The 17003-nt window shown below is 37.6% G+C and overlaps 1 protein-coding gene across 1 annotated transcript in view; it reads left to right on the forward strand.

The window, feature by feature from the left end:
• Nucleotides 1-4132: 4132 nt before the first annotated feature.
• Nucleotides 4133-17003, forward strand: part of AGGF1 (angiogenic factor with G-patch and FHA domains 1) — a 32025-nt gene continuing 19154 nt past the window's right edge. Inside the window, exons 1-6 of the mRNA XM_012738339.3 lie at nucleotides 4133-4718; nucleotides 6519-6621; nucleotides 7934-8133; nucleotides 9300-9464; nucleotides 12080-12268; nucleotides 16274-16604. Of these exons, the coding sequence (XP_012593793.2) occupies nucleotides 4497-4718; nucleotides 6519-6621; nucleotides 7934-8133; nucleotides 9300-9464; nucleotides 12080-12268; nucleotides 16274-16604 (1210 nt within the window). The 5' untranslated portion in view covers nucleotides 4133-4496. The remainder of the gene's footprint in view (nucleotides 4719-6518; nucleotides 6622-7933; nucleotides 8134-9299; nucleotides 9465-12079; nucleotides 12269-16273; nucleotides 16605-17003) is intronic.

Consider the following 17003-nt stretch of genomic DNA (forward strand, 5'->3'; position numbering starts at 1 on the left):
TTTAGTTGTCCAGCTAATTTCTTTCTATTTTTAGTAAAGACGGGGTCTTGCTCTTGCTCAGGAGGCTTTTTTATTGTAATAGAATAGCAACCTAATCTGTTTAAGAAGCCACTATAGACCACCTCTGGCACTAGCAATTCCTGATGCTTAAGGCATTTTCTCAAAACAAAACAAAATATCCCTGTTTTCTAATGGTCAGAGGTAAGGTACAGACTGGTTGCATGATGAAGTCAGGGTAATCTGGACTTGAACAGATTAACTCTAAGACAAATAAGAAAAGCATTGTGTCAAGTAGCAGTTAAAAATCTTATTCATTCTCTAATTACTAAAACTTGAAATACTGTCTTAAAGGTATCTTGCAGGTGGTGTTTATGGAAGTTTCTACCCCTCAAAAGAGGAGAAAGTGGAAAATATAACATCTATAAAAAACATTTTGCTGGGCACAGTGGCTTACACCTGTAATCCAGCTACTTGGGAGGTGAGAGGATTGCTTGAGGCCAGCCTAGGCAACATGGAGAGACTCCATCTTTCAAAAAATATTTATTAAAAATCAGGTGGGCATGGTGGCATATGCTTGTAGTCCTAGCTACTTTGAAGGCTTAGGCAGGAGGATCCCTTGAGCCCAGGATTTCAAAGCTGCAGTGAGCTATGATCATACCACTGCACTCCAGTCTAGGCAACAGAGCAAGACCTCCATCTCTCACAAAAACATTTTTCCAGTAAGTTCAGCAATAGAGTCATTAATGCATTAAGGGAAATCAGAATTTTTTGGCATTAAACCTTTATTCTGAGTTCTCTATATATTCTAGTTATCAGCCCTTTATCGGATGTATAGCATGCAAATATTTTCTTCCATTCTGTAGGTTGTCTATTCACTCTAATGATAGTTTCCTTGGCTGTGCAGAAGCTTTTTAATTTGATCAGGTCCCATTTATTTATTATTTTTGTTGCTGTGATTGCTTTTGGAAAATCATCAAGAGAAAATCAAACAACCTCATTAAAAAATGGGCAAAGGACATGAACAGAAAAATTTCAAAAGAAGACAAATGGCCAAAACACATGATCAATGTCTGTAATCATCAAGGAAATGCAAATCAAAACCACAATGAGAGGCCGGGTGCTGTGGCTCACGCCTGTAATCCTAGCTCTTGGGAGGCCGAGGCGGGCGGATTGCTCAAGGTCAGGAGTTCAAAACCAGCCTGAGCAAGAGCGAGACCCCGTCTCTACTATAAATAGAAAGAGATTAATTGGCCAACTGATATATATATAAAAAAGAATTAGCCGGGCATGGTGGCGCATGCCTGTAGTCCCAGCTACCCGGGAGGCTGAGGCAGAAGGATCACTCGAGCCCAGGAGTTTGAGGTTGCTGTGAGCTAGGCTGACGCCACGGTACTCACTCTAGCCTGGGCAACAAAGCGAGACTCTGTCTCAAAAAAAAAAAAAAAAGAAACCACAATGAGCTATCACTTAACTCCAGTGGAAATAACTTTTATCAAAAAGTCCCCAAATAGGCTGGGCATGGTGGCTCATGCCTGTAATCCTGGCACTCTAGGAGGCCGAGGCTGGAGAATTGCTTGTCAGGAGTTTGAGACCAGCCTGAGCAAGAGGGAAGCTCTGTCTCTCTAAAAATAGAAAAAATTAGCAGGGCAACTAAAAATAGAAACAAAATCTTAGCCAGGCATTGTGGCAAGCATCTATAGTCCCCTGTACTTGGAAGGCTGAGGCAGGAGGATGGGTTGAGCCCAGGAGTTTGAAGTTGCTGTGAGCTAGGCTAATGCCACAGCACTCTATCCTGGGCAACAGAGTCTGTCTCAAAAAAAAAAAAAAAAGTCCCCAAATAACAAATGTTGGTGTGGATGTGGAGAGAGAGGAACACTCATACACTGCTGGTGGGATTGCAAACTAATACAACCTCTATGGAAAGTAATATGAAGATACCCCAAAGAACTATTAATAAAAATGAAACTACCATTTGATCCAGCAATCCCACTACTGGGTATTTACCCAAAGGGGGAAAAAGCAATTCTGTAAAGACATCTGCACTCGAATGTTTATAGTAGGACAATTTACAATTGCAAAGATGTGAAAACAACCCAAGTGCTGATCAATACATGAGTGGATTAATAACATGTGGTATATGTATACCATAGAGTACTACTCAGCCATAAAAAAATGATGAACTACCTCTTGTAATATCCTAGATGGAGCTGGAGCCTATTCTTCTAAGTATCACAAGAATGGAAAAACAAGCACCACGTGTGCTCACCATTAAATTGGTACTAATCAATCAACACTTATATGCACATATGGAAGTAACATTTACTGGGTGCTGCTGCAGGTTGGTGGGGAAGGAGGGGATGGGCTAGTTCATACCTAATGGGTGTGGTCCGCCTTGTCTGGGGGATGGGCACACTCATAGCTCTGACTCAGGCGGTGCAAAGGCAATTTATGTAACCAAAGCATTTGTATCCCTGTAATAGTCTGAAAAAAATGTTTTTTTTTTCACTTCCTTTAAAAAAGTAATCAGTGAAAATTAGAATGACAAAAACAATCTTTATTCTACATTATGGAGTACATATTGTGTCTTCTCACTAAATTTCCTTTGATGGCTCAAGGATCACTATTGACACTAGGGTAAAATTTTTAATTTTTCATATAAGGTATTTTGTAGAAGGGCTCTTAAGGCCTAAGGAAGAATATGTGCAGGACCTAGAGAGAACGGGTCCTGGCTGGAAAGCTGTTTGAGACAGAGCTAGTAGGCAGTGCACAGGACAAAAGGCACATAGAACACTGTTTTAAAATGTAGGTTTTATTATCATTCAGGTATAGTGAGGCCAACAAATTAGGAGATGATTTGCCATTGAAAAGGCAGTTTATTACTCACAGAGTCCAAGGGCACACGAAGCCTACAGGGCCATGTGGGGAAATAACCAAAGTCCATAAGGAGGTAGAAGGAGTGTGAGGAAATGTGGCAAGAACCTTTATGCTGGTTTTCTGTGGGAAGAAACGGGAAAGGTAAGATGAACAGGCTGAGGACTGACTAGTTTGCATAATTTCAGTGGACTCTGTGGTGTAGGGATTGCCCCTAGTAATTTGGTACCCAGCTCTGGAACGATTAGGGTAGGGGAATATTGACTTGGAGTGTAACAGCCTGCTGAAGGAGGTAGAAAGTTGATGGGCTCTGGACTGGTTAGTTGGCATATGACACGCTTGGGGTGAGTTGTTTGCTCTCTCTAGGAATTAGCTAACCCTTGAAAGAGCAGTCCCTCCCTAATGACAGAGGCCCCAGATGCCAGAGTATCAAGAATACAGAAAATAAGAAAATATAGTTAATGGAAGTGGCCGCCGATCTAGGACGCCAAACAGGATTCTCATGTTTAGCCATGTTCAGTAAACATTTATGGATACCTGCTCTGCGACAGATACCGTGCTGACCCCTGTGAGAGAACCAAGATGACAGTTGCTTGACCTTGGCAAATCTCAGGACCAGCACTGAGTTAAGGATCTAATTCTAATTTACCCCGGGGAAGGAAGGATTTGTGTTCAAAGAAGCCCCCATCAATTTAAAGGCTGGTGAACCAATGACAGGGTCACGCAAATGAAAGACCAAATAAATCCATCAAACCAGAGCATTCTTCTATTCTGTTCCACAGAATATCGTCTCTTATTTTACTACTAGGGATTCCCTTTTTTTTTTTTTTCCTGCTACTCATACCTAATGTACTTGCTCTCTTTTTCTTGGCCGAGTTGGAGGGAGGGGGTCTCTAAACTGAGGAATCTGCAGAATGGTTAAAAAGCAGAGCATCAAAACAGTACGTTCCCATACTGGTTTATCATTATCTTTATTAATCCTTGGCATATCATTTGTGGGAAACTCAGTGTTCTCAGCTGTAAAACAAGGAGCTAGAAAATGCATCTATACAAAAGGGTTTTTCAAAGAGAGTGGCAAGTGCAAATGCCTGAGACCAGAGGCCGCAAGCACCGCATTACTCCAGGTCGTCGGTATCCACTTTTCCACTAGCTCCCCACGCCCTCACGTACTATCTCGCCTCCCCGCAGACAGGACGTGCGCATGTGCACTATCAGGCACATTCCGCTTCCCGTCGCTTCCTGTTCCGGCTCGGCCCCGCCCACCGCTGGAGCCATTGTTTCCGGCTCAGCCCGGGAACTGCCCGAGCGTTTCTGGCCCGCCTACTTCTCCAACGCTCCCCTCGCTGTCTGGGTCGCTGGGGAAGGTAGTTGCCAGTAAAGTTTTCCGATTTCAAGGTCGCGCAGACCGGGCAGGGCCGCCTCGCGTCTTCTCGGTCGTTGCCCGAAGCTCCGGTCGGCTACAGGCGACGAGTTTGAGGGCGTCATGGCCAGGGGCCACCGCGGCCGGCCGGGTGTGAGGCCGCCTTTCGCTGCCCGCACGCTCCCGTGGCCTCTCGGTCCACCGGCGCCTGTTTCGGCCTGAGCTCAGCCCCTCCGCGCCCGCGGGCCGCCTCGCGCCTGACCTCATGGCTTCCGAGGCGCCGTCTCCGCCGCCGTCGCCTTCGTTATCGCTGTCGCCGCCCGCCTCCCCCGAGCCTGAGCTAGCCCAACTGAGGCGGAAGGTGGAGAAGTTGGAACGTGAACTGCGGAGCTGCAAGCGGCAGGTGCGGGAGATCGAGAAGCTGCTGCATCACACGGAGCGGCTGTACCAGAGCGCCGAAAGCAACAACCAGGAGCTCCGCACGCAGGTGCGCGGTCCGCCGTCAGCTCCGCGCCCCATTCAGCCGGAGGCGAGGCCTTCGAAGCCTCTGATAGCGTCGGAGGAGCCCCTAAGCAGGGCTCAGAACTGCTTTATAAAGTACTTGAAGTAAATAAATAAAAGCTCGGTGCGGTTATAATTCCAAGTACATTTGGAGCAACCCAAGAGTTCAGGTTATTGATTTAAATAAGTGCCCCACAGGTGGCGTGAATTAAACTTTAGTACTTTGGCTACGTTTACTTCATTTTCACTTGTCCCAAGGTCCCATTGGCAGTAGGCGCATTTATAATATCTTATCCTAGGTCACATTCTGAGCTTGTATTGGAATCCCATCTCCACGGCTCACCTTATGTGTAAACTTCTACTGAGCCTCAGTTGCCCATAAAATGAGGATGATACTAGCACACAGTTGTGAAGGTTAAATAGACATGAGCAAGCTGTTTCACAATTTTACAAACTGTTGAATGTTTACATGTGTAAGGTTGCATTTGTGCTTGGGTTTTCTTGTAGAAGCAAGGAAGATATAACCATCTGTGTAGAGACATTAAGTAGCTTATTTCATTTTCATGATACACAGTAAGGACAAATACTTAAACTGTCACATTAAAAGAAAACACAAAGAGCTTAATATTTTTTTACAGCTTGATCTATTGGGCAGTTGCACTTTCCTTTGACAAGTTATTTCCACATAGTTAGTAATTACAACTTAACTGTTGTCTAGGCCTTCATGATTTATTGGTACATTTCCTGAAACCACATATATGTGCTGAATACTAAAACGTCATTGGGCTATTATGCTTTGTTAATAAGCTATGAAAATAACTGCTGAGTTGCAATGACTTTGTATGTTCATACAAAATTCTTGACATTATGATATTATAGAAAGTTTTTATTTCTCAACAGTTCTTTTTTGAACACCTACAATGTATAAGAACTGTGCTAGGAGGATATAAATGTGATAAAATTTTGGGGGGGAGGAAAGCAAAATATGAAAGTTTTCTAAAAACTCTTTTATAATTCTAAATTGTTAAAGTACTGCTTGTGTTAGAGATCTTAAAGAAAGCATTGTTTGCTATTCTTTGAAGAGCCATTTTGGTTATTACTGTTAATTTGTTAAATCAGGTTGACTAAGTAATGGGACTTTGTGAACAGGATCCTTTACTTCTGAAAGAAAGGAATGTTTTTATGCTAATATTTTAAAAGGTCAGCAGTTCTCCCTGAAAAATTAGAAAATTTAAAAACTACAAATTCCTATTCCTACTAAATTATATAATATCACTCAATACCATCCACCTGGAATTAACTATTCACTTAAATATGTTTATGCCACTTAAAATCTTCAATGTACATTTTTCTTTAAATAGTAGTCTTATACTTACTAGAAGGGAAGAGAGAAGGTAACTGCCAGAGAGGTGCATCCACCCTCCATGTACCTCATGCACCTAGATGCCCTTGAAAGGATGCTGCCTAGGCCAGGGCAACTGTGGAAATGCCTGTAAGCAAACGAGAGGCAGGTTCAGTCAATATGCTTCAGTGAGACAGACTTCAGTGTGAGACAATGTCTGCTGCTTGCATGAAACAAACTAAAACGCAAGCTTCTAAATATTTCTTTAATGATACAGAAAACATAAACAGAAAGCTAGGCAATGAGTTGCTCTTGGCATTTCTCTAAAACTTTTACTGAGAAAAATGATTACTTGTAATAGCAGGAGAATGGAGTATATAGTATGAGATTGTTACATGATTTCTTTTTACTCACTTTCAATTTTTTTTTCCTGTTTTCTTTCAGGTGGAAGAACTCAGTAAAATACTCCATTGCGGGAGAAGTGAAGATAATAAAAAGTCTGATGTAGAAGTACAAACAGAGAACCATACTCCTTGGTCAACCTCAGGTATTCAACTCTTATTGTGAGGATATTCTAATACTGTTACATTCTTATCATGTTAACTTAGAGTTTTCTTTAGATATAAAATAGACTAAGATCTAGATAAATATGAGAACCATCATAACATTGACCTCTCTGTATGATTTGGTGTTTTCAGATAATCAATTTGCTCTTTTGGTGGAAAAAGTAGAAATGTATTGTCATTGCTGTAATTTCTATTATGTTGCTAATGTGTTTTCAGTGTGGCATACTCACTGAGTAATTTTTGCTGTGCAGTAAACCATCTATGTTCATATCTGGCCTTCCTTGTGACCAGGGGCATGTATTTTGTTGATGCATTCCACTTAGCATTATGTATAGTGCCAGTCTACCATGGCTTCATCAGTGTCATTATATTGTAAGGCAAAATAACAGATAGATAGCAAGTTTTAGTATTAATATATGTGGGTCACAAGAGGAAGTAATGTTTCCCATTAAGTATTGCCTTGATTTATTTAGGACATAATTTAGCTAAATTGCTAAACATAGCAATAGTACTAACCTCACACATCTGTATGAGATATATATATATATATATTTTAAAGTCAACATCAGGGCTGGATACAGTGGCTCATGCCTATAATCCCAGCACTTTGGGAGGCCAGGGCAGGAAGATCACTTGAGCCTAGGAGTTAGAGACCAGCCTAGGCAATGCAGATAGAGCTTGTCTCTATAAAAAGTTAAAAAAATATCAGCTGGGCCTGGTTGTGTTGTGTCTGTAGTCCTAGCTACTTGGGAGGGTGAAGCAGGAGAATCCATTGAGCCCCTAGGAATTTGAGGCTGCAGTGAGATATGATCATACCACTGAATTCCAGCATGGGTGGCAAAGCAAGACCCTGTCTCTAAAAAAAAAAAAAGTCAGCATCAGGAGAGAAATTTGGCAAGAAATCAACCCCTATACTTTGCCTTTATTTTGTTGTTAATAAGCAACATTAAGATATGTGGTTAGAAGTTGGTAAGAGTTGCTTTTTTCTTTTGACAGAACACAACCTGTCTACCTATTTTCTTTTTAATCTTGCTGTGGAAAATCCAAATCTACTTACCTTTTTTTTTTTTAGCTTGACAGCTAGGGTATTGAAGGAGACGTTAGGATCAAAGATATATACTTTTGTAGAAGTATCTGCACCATGAGTTTTAATCTTTTAAAATGTGTTCAATTGTACAAATTGTGACTTATTTGCAATATATGCTGTTTGTGTTCAGTGCGAGTGTTTTGAAGTTAAGTCCTTTTTATATACACTATTCTGATATGATATCACTTAATTTGTTTTTGCTATAGATTATTATTATCAGGCATACTATAATGATGTTAGTCTTCCAAATAAAGTGACCGAACTTTCAGATCAGCAAGATCAAGATACTGAAGCTCCTACTTTTAATTCTAAAGACCAGTTGCAAATAGAAAACAATACGTACATTGGTACTGATGGAACAGAAAATGTTCAATATAGACAAGACCATTTTGCCTCAAATTCCCAGGTAATAAAATGCTAGATATGAAACTATTGATGCTCAAGAACTTGTCCTTCTTTGTTGTTATGTAGAAAGTAGACTTCTCTGGTTCATTACAGCATATATACGGATTATAAACATTCTTATGTATAATTATGCAAAGACTATTATAGTTTTTGAAAAACAAAAATTAGCAACTTATTTATATGTGTGATTGTGTTCCTGCTACATTATATTCTAAAATTTTATGATATACATACACTAAAACAAAATCTGTCAGCATATTTTCACTCAAGCAGAGAATTTTGGACAACTACCACAAGTACCATGTTCACACCTAGAAATTTTAATGCTTCCTTTATGTTGAATATCCTGTCACTTTTCAAGTTTCCCTGAATGTTTTTTTTTTTTTTTTTTTTTTTTTTTGAGACAGAGTCTCACTTTGTTGCCCAGGCTAGAGTGAGTGCCGTGGCGTCAGCCTGGCTCACAGCAACCTCAATCTCCGGGGCTCAGCGATCCTCCTGCCTCAGCCTCCCGAGTAGCTGGGACTACAGGCATGCGCCACCATGCCCGGCTAATTTTTTGTATATATATTTTTAGTTGGTCAATTAATTTATTTCTATTTTTGGTAGAGACGGGGTCTCGCTCAGGCTGGTTTCGAACTCCTGACCTTGAGCAATCCGCCCGCCTCGGCCTCCCAAAGTGCTAGGATTACAGGCGTGAGCCACCGCGCCCGGCCTTCCCTGAATGTTTTATAAATTTGTTTTTATAGTTTGTTTAAATCAGGATCTCCGCTGTGTGTGATATATCTCATTTAATCTGTAGCTTTCACCTCTATCTCTCTTTCTGAATTTTTTCCCCATTGAACAGGTAATTATTGAAGAATCTATGTAATTTGTCATGTAGAATATTTCAAGGTCTATATTTTGTGAATTGCTTTTCTATGGTGTCATTTATTGTAAAATAATTGTCACTCACTTTAGTGTCTTCAAAGCTGAGTCAAAGTTGAATTAACTGACACACTAGTAAATATTTTTAAAAGTAGTTAAAATTGTAATTGATTGCCACCCCTTTCCATTGTAGAAACTGAAGTCATTAAATATGGTTCTAAGTCTATTGTTTCAAATTCTACTAACTTTTAAATTGATATACGGAAGTTTTTGTCTTACTTGATATGACTGTATCTTTTGTAGGAGCCAGTGTCAACATTAGCAACAGAAGATACATCTCTAGAAGGTTCATCATTAGCTGAAAGTTTGAGAGCTGCAGCAGAAGCTGCTGTATCACAGACTGGATTTAGTTATGATGAAAATACTGGACTGTATTTTGACCACAGCACCGGTTTCTATTATGATTCTGTAAGTATCTCAGACCTTTTAATACTGTATGGTTACATGCTTAGTGCCTGATACCAAACATTAAACCCTAAGCTGAGATAAGAAAAGCAAAAAGCTATTTGACAGAAGAATTATAAAATAGCTTATGATGCTACATAGCTCGGTTATTAATTGGGATTATTATAGTTTAACCACTTCGGTTCGAGCATCAGCCACAGTTGAATGTGCACAGCCGAGTGTTGACTTTAGCCGACAACTGTGATATGACTTTTCTAATTTTTCATTTATCAAAATAAAATTATGAACATTTAAAAATAACGTAATGAAAACATATATGTATATGTTACCTATTCTGATTTACATTACAAGTAAAGCTGCCTGTAAAGTAAAACAAGTTTTCAGTGCTTTAAAGCTTTCCTCGTCACACAAGAGCAAAACGGATTTGTTGTCAATGCACAGCACAAACTATCGTGCGGACTATGAGTGCCGGCTATGGGCAAGGTTTTGTGGCTGGTGAGTGCCGTACTGAAGTGGTTAATGTTTTAGAGTGGCCTAAATAACCTTTTATATGTGAAATAACATACAAAAATGTTAGACCTTTTATTAATAAAAGTAGATAATTACATTTTTATAAAATGTAGTTAATGTTTAAGGACCTAAACTAATATTTTTTTTCATAGAATTTCTAGGGAAGTAAGATTGTTAATTCTAGGCTTGAGGAGAGATTTTAGAAAATTGTCTCAAATATTTTTATGAGTCCATTTAGGCCACAGAGGGAGACTTTTTTTTTTCTTGAATTCTCGTGTTTATTATTCGATGATTTTTGTTCTGTCTTTTAAGCATTTCACTTTTAAAAAAATCAGTCTGTTAACAGTGAGAACCAGAGAATTAAGGTGATCAGAAATACTATGGACAATTGACTATGACATAACCAGAAAATAAAGTCTTGATCTATAATACAGTTTTATGGATATTGAAGTCTAATTCTTATTTGGATTTTGTTCAAGATTTGATGAAAATGATGGAACTCACCCTTCCACCTCAATGTCAAGGCTCTAAGAATATAATCTAGATCCTTGAAGTCCCCTGGGGAATTACAGAATGTGGTGCTCAAAAGTGGAGTAGATGTTTACCCTTCCAGTTACTGAAGCTATTGTTAACTAACATAGGGAACATAATGATAATACTAAATGAGAGATATCATTAGCTTGTCAATCTGCACATGGTAGCCATTGTAATTTTTTAAGTCCTTTGTAAAGAAGGGGTTTTCTTTCACAGGAGTATGCTAATTGACAGTGCTGATTGATATTCAGAATTAATATTTAAATTCTTATCCAAAGGGAGTAGCTATTACTTACTGGGTTTCTAGGAAAACAGCGTTTCCAAGTAGACATTAGCTTTTGTCATTTTTCTATCTCCTTTCTGTATCCTTTCTTCTGACATCAGTTCTGTAAACAGTTATATTTGGCTGGTTATGTATCTGAGTAAATTAGGGACTTCATTGTGTTCTGTTTTTATTGTGCTAGTTTTCATTTTATGTTAATTATTTTTTCTTGTGTTTTGAAAGTGTATGTTTTATACTGACAGACATAACAGATTAAAACGGTTTGAGTTAGAAATAAAGATTAGAAGAAATCTTCCATTCAGTTTCTTAGTTAAGGGAAAAATGGTGAGAATTCTAAATATTTTTCTAAGAGATCTGCAAAATGCATGGGATAAAGATGATAAATTGCAGTAGTACCAACAATTAGAAAAATAAATTATTCTTTTTCAGGAAGTTTTAGTTGCTCAATCTCAGTACATCATAAGATGTTTCCAGGTCTGGTCTGCATGGATTTATGATGTAAATAAAATATAGACTGTTCAGTTAAATCTTGGTTATGGAGTACTGGCCAGTATCTATATAAATGCAGGTGATTACATAATTTTATCTTTCTAGTTTTTAATCCATAATTTGCCAAAATTCATTTTGCATGGCTGCTTTACTTATAAGATACTTAACTTTACTGTAGAATTAATCAATTTATGAAGACAATCGTCTATTGATTTCTTTCTATAGACTGTTATATTGTAGTATTTATGAGCTTAACTTTATTTTCAGATTTTTCTTCAGTGATTTAATTAATGAACTTTAAAAGGCCAATCTTTGTTTTATGACATTAAGAGGAGGGTTTGGGGGTTTATACTGCCAAACCATTATTACACAATCATAAAGAATAATGAGTCTGTAATTGCTTTCGTATGTTTAGCTTTTCCTTATGCATGTCTTAGTTTTCATGCAAGTTTTAGTTTTCATCTTTCAAAAAAAGATTTTTTGTCATCATTTTTTGTTGATGTGTTTAGTTGAATCATGTGAAATTGCCATTATGAGTAAAAGATGGCCAAGTATTGGTAATTTCTGATGATTCCATTTAATATTTAGATTTATTCATTTTAACACTAGGAAAATTAGAGCAGATACTGAGTGGTAAAGTATTTTGGAAAATTACATACATTTTTTATTATGTTTAATTTATTATCTTCTGAAAATACTATTGTTATTAAAAGAAACATTTACTATATTTGAATACATTTGGCATATCTATTTTATTTCATCTTACATGAGTAGAACTTAACTGTTTTCTTGACTTTGAAAGGAAAATCAACTATATTATGATCCTTCCACTGGAATTTACTACTACTGTGATGTGGAAAGTGGTCGATATCAATTTCATTCTCGAGTAGATTTGCAACCATATCAAACTTCTAGCACAAAACAAAGTAAAGATAAAAAATTGAAGAAGAAAAGAAAGGATCCAGATTCTTCTATAACAAATGAGGAAAAGGTAATGTCTTCATAATTTTAAAAATTTATATAATGATGATAAACCAAAATTTTTAAGGAAATTGAAAATCATTCAATCACTCGATATTTTAAACATATCTTTGAGATAAGATGTCAGAATCCAACCCCAAGGAGATTTCAGATGGAGCAAACATGGACTCTTTCACAAATTCTCAGTCACTGGAAATAGAAGGCATTTCTTAAAATTTGAAGGAGATAGATTTAGGGCAGATAAAATATCTTGTGTTTAATTTGGAAGAACAGTATTCAGACCCTCAATTGATAAGTTGATATGCACAATTCACAATAAAAAATACAGGCCTGTAATCCTAGCTCTCTGGGAGGCCGAGGCGGGCGGATTGCTCAAGGTCAGGAGTTCGAAACCAGCCTGAGCAAGAGCGAGACCCTGTCTCTACTATAAACAGAAAGAAATTAATTGGCCAACTAATATATATAGAAAAAATTAGCCGGGCATGGTGGTGCATGCCTGTAGTCCCAGCTACTCGGGAGGCTGAGGCAGCAGAATCGCTTGAGCCAGGAGTTTGAGGTTGCTGTGAGCTAGGCTGAAGCCACGGCACTCACTCTAGCCTGGGTAACAAAGTGAGACTCTGTCTCAAAAAAAAAAAAAAAAATACAGTTTATAGGTAGGCAGGTTCAACCTTCTTAGTCATGTTGAGCAATTTCTTGCCTACTAAATTAGCAAACATTCAAAAAAAAACACATTGCTGGCAAATATGGAGTGAGGTACATATTTATTATGATTAAAAGTTTAAATAGCCTGTAAGATATTGGTTAAGAAAATGGTGGTACATTTAATTGAAAAAGTACTAAGCACTCAAATGGTACTTTATAAAGGGAATTTTAAAAATGTTTATGCTATACATTGTGATACAATGTTAAATTGAAAGAAAGAAAATATAAAAAATGTTACCAATATTCTTGCTATTCCCTAAACAGATAAAGTTGGTGGTTTATAGTCAGGAAAGTAGGCTTATTTGTTGTATTGGTATTTTGTGAATTGTGGCAACTATTTGATACTTTACTCTGGAAATTTTATCTTATGTTTTTCTCTTCCTAAGCAGAGAAAAATTACTTAATACTAAATTCTAAAGTTTACATGTAGAATGAGGATTCTGTTGGATTTATTTTCTATTATTCGATTTGTTTCAAGTATTACTTTGTTTTTCACTGACAGTACCTAGCAGTAGAAGAATATATGACTAAACTACAAAAAATTATTTTTCTTTTCTTTTTTTGAGGCAGAGTCTCACTCTATTGCCCAGGCTAGAGTGCCGTGGCATCAGCCTAGCTCACAGCAACCGCAAACTCCTGGACTCAAGCGATCCTACTGCCTCAGCCTCCCGTAGCTGGGACTACAGGCATGTGCCACCATGCCCAGCTAATTTTTGATATATATACTTTTAGTTGTCCAATTAATTTCTTTCTGTTTTTAGTAAAGACGGGGTCTCGTTCTTGCACAGGCTGATTTTGAACTCCTGACCTTGAGCGATCCTCCTGCCTCAGCATCCCAGAGTGCTAGGATTACAGGCGTGAGCCACTGTGTCTGGCCCCCAAAATTATTTTTCTGTTTGCTTTTTAAGACCTCTATTTTAATGGCTTGTGCCTATTTCTAGTAGTTGAACTGTTTGAAAAGCTAGGTTGTGAAAGCACCTGTCCCTGGCAGTGAGAAGAGTGTTTAGGGATCCTCAAATGGCTGTTTCTGACAAAGCATTCTGTAATATTTCGGTCTAGCCTATCTCCCATAACTGCTTATCTTTACCATCCTTCTTTGAAAATACGTGAACTCCAGGACAGGAATGTAAGAAAAATCCTGATGAAATTTTTAGAATTCCCTGAGGATTCTCAAAGGTAACTATGATACTATGAGAGACCAGTTAGAGTATCTTGGTCATTTTCTTTATTTATTAAGATACTCTTGAGCCATACTTTTTGGAAGTAGAGGGTATGTGGAAGGAAAACAGTAGAGTGAGGAGATTTGAGTAAATAACTTGAAATATACATATATGCCTCAGTGCCCATGTGTAAGCACCCTTTATTATCTATTAATACCTAACATGGTGTATTGGCAAATAGCTTATAAAATGTAGCACTTCTGGCAGTTTCACTTATTTTCCACCTGCATATGTTGTCAATAAGTAATTAGTAGTAATAATAAAATATACAAGATTGGAAGCTGCTGCTTTTTTTAAAGTATATATAGGTAGGAAAATTTTTTGCTATAATTTATGAGGCTTATAAAGCTCCTCATAGTTTTCCAGCTTCTTGCCCTTGTTTTTGTCCTTGGTGAGTTTGTATTGCTTCAAGTGTAATATTTTATCACACTGAATGTTTAGCCAGTCTCCAAACTGAATTTATGTTGCTATTAAAAATATGTGTATGAGATGCTCTCGTATTTTATAAAATAACAGAAGAACATATGAATTCACTTCATCATGTTGCTCTATGGTAGAAAGAAAATTGAGAGTGTATTACAAACCAAAGAAAAAAGAGGAAAATAACTCTTTGCTTCTTGTAAGGCTAAAATAATAGATTTGTCTATTGTACAACATAGTGCCTGTAGTTAATAACAATATATTGTATTCTTGAAAGTTGCTGTGTAAATTTTAAGTGCTCTCACCACAAAAAATGGTATGTGAGATACTGTGCATGTTAATTAGCTTGATTTAGCCATTCCACAATGTATACATATTTCAAAACCTCATTGTAAGGCCGGGCACGGTGGCTCACACCTGTAATCCTAGCACTCTGGGAGGCCGAAGTGGGCGGATTGCTTGAGGTCAGGAGTTCGAAACCAGCCTGAGCAAGAGCGAGACCCCGTCTCTACTATAAATAGAAAGAAATTAATTGGCCAACTAATATATATATATAAATTAGCTGGGCATGGTGGCGCATGTCTGTAGTCCCAGCTATTCGGGAGGCTGAGGCAGAAGGATTACTTGAGCCCAGGAGTTTAAGGTTACTGTGAGCTAGGCTGACGCCACGGCACTCACTATAGCCTGGGCAACAAGCGAGACTCTGTCTCGAAAAAACAAACAAACAAAAACCTCATTGTACCTGATAAAAACATATAATTTTTATTTGTATTGAAAAGTAGATTTGTTCATTTACCACAGGGCATGCTGGCTATATATGTATAACAAATTTAAATAAAAGGCTTTATGCTCTGTATGTTGAAATTTGGGGATAAAAGAGATATAACTAATTTGTACTTTATACTTTTATGAATTATCAAGTCAATAAAGTACTCAATTTTAGCAAAAGTATAATTTTGCTACATTTCAGTCTTTAAATTCATGTTGTAAGTGAAATCAATTCTGTATTTTATGTGTTGACTTTGATAATTGGTTAAAAGTTAAAAGGAAAATTTAGAGTCTATTCTAGGCCTGCATTATCCAGTAAGCTAGCCACTGGCTACATGTGTGCCTAATGAGCATTTGAAGTATAGCTAGTAGAAATTGAGATGTGCTAGAAGTGTAAATATACTCTGGATTTTGAAGACTTAGTACAAAAATGGATATAATCCACTCATAAATAATTTTATTTTTAAACATGGCTACTAGAAAATTTCAGAGCACAAATATGGCTTACATTATATTTTTATCAGACAACATTGGTCTAGGTTATCACATGTTTCAGGCAATACTTGATGAGGGGCTGGACTGGGAATGTTAGGACATTTGAGAAAAGATAAGGTGACAGATTTGGGATAAATTGTAGATGAATTCTCTACCAGTTAATAATTAATTTCATATGGTGGTTAAGGGGGTGTCAAAGATAACTATAAGGTTTTTAATTTGGTTGATAAGTGTATGATACTATCATTAACCAATAAAAGGAACACGAGAAGAAGAGTGGATACAGATTATAACTATTGTTGTTTTACTGTACATATATCTTTACTAACTCATTGAGACTTGATGTGATATTACACTGTGTTTAAGATGATTCTACCCTGTTCCCACCTATATCACCTACCCTTCTCTAGGATTTGAATTCAGAAGATCCAAAAGTCTCCAGTGTTGAACATATAAGCTGCAATGAGGGAGAGAATTTTGCAAAGGTGAAAAAGAAGGCCAAAATAGACAATCATTACAAAAATAGTCCCCCAGAATTCACTATTCCAGTTAGTGGAAACACTGCAGAATCTCCTCTTAATGAAAGCATCTCTAATTCAACTTCACTTAAAGATGAGGAAATCACAGAGACTGATAGTGAGCCAGAGGAAGGTGAAATTACAGACTCTCAGACTGAAGATAGTTACGACGAAGACGTTACTAGTGAAGACCATGTGACTGCAGACGATACTGAGGATGAAGGTGAGTAAATAATCATTGTTTTAACTTAAGTCTGGTAATTATAAAAGAGCAAAACAATTGAAATTGTTAGTGGCTCATACGGTATATCTACCAAAAAGTAAATGGATTATTTTAATGACATTATTGAAAATTATGTGGGCAACCACTTGGGTATTTTTAGAGAATAGATTATGAATAAATGGCTAATATTAATGATTGGACCTTCAGAAAGTTTCACTGTGGCTTCAAGACCGCATGTGGTCCTCCAGATCCCCAAGTGCGGCCCCTTGACCGAATCCAAACTCCATAGACAAATCCCTTTAGTAAAAGGATTTGTTCTGTAAAATTTGGATTCAGTCAGAAGGCTGCACTCAAGGATCCAGAAGGCCATATATGGCCCCAAGGCTAAGGTTCCCCATC

Source organism: Microcebus murinus, chromosome 11 (assembly GCF_040939455.1).
Source record: "Microcebus murinus isolate Inina chromosome 11, M.murinus_Inina_mat1.0, whole genome shotgun sequence".
NCBI lineage: Eukaryota > Metazoa > Chordata > Mammalia > Primates > Cheirogaleidae > Microcebus > Microcebus murinus.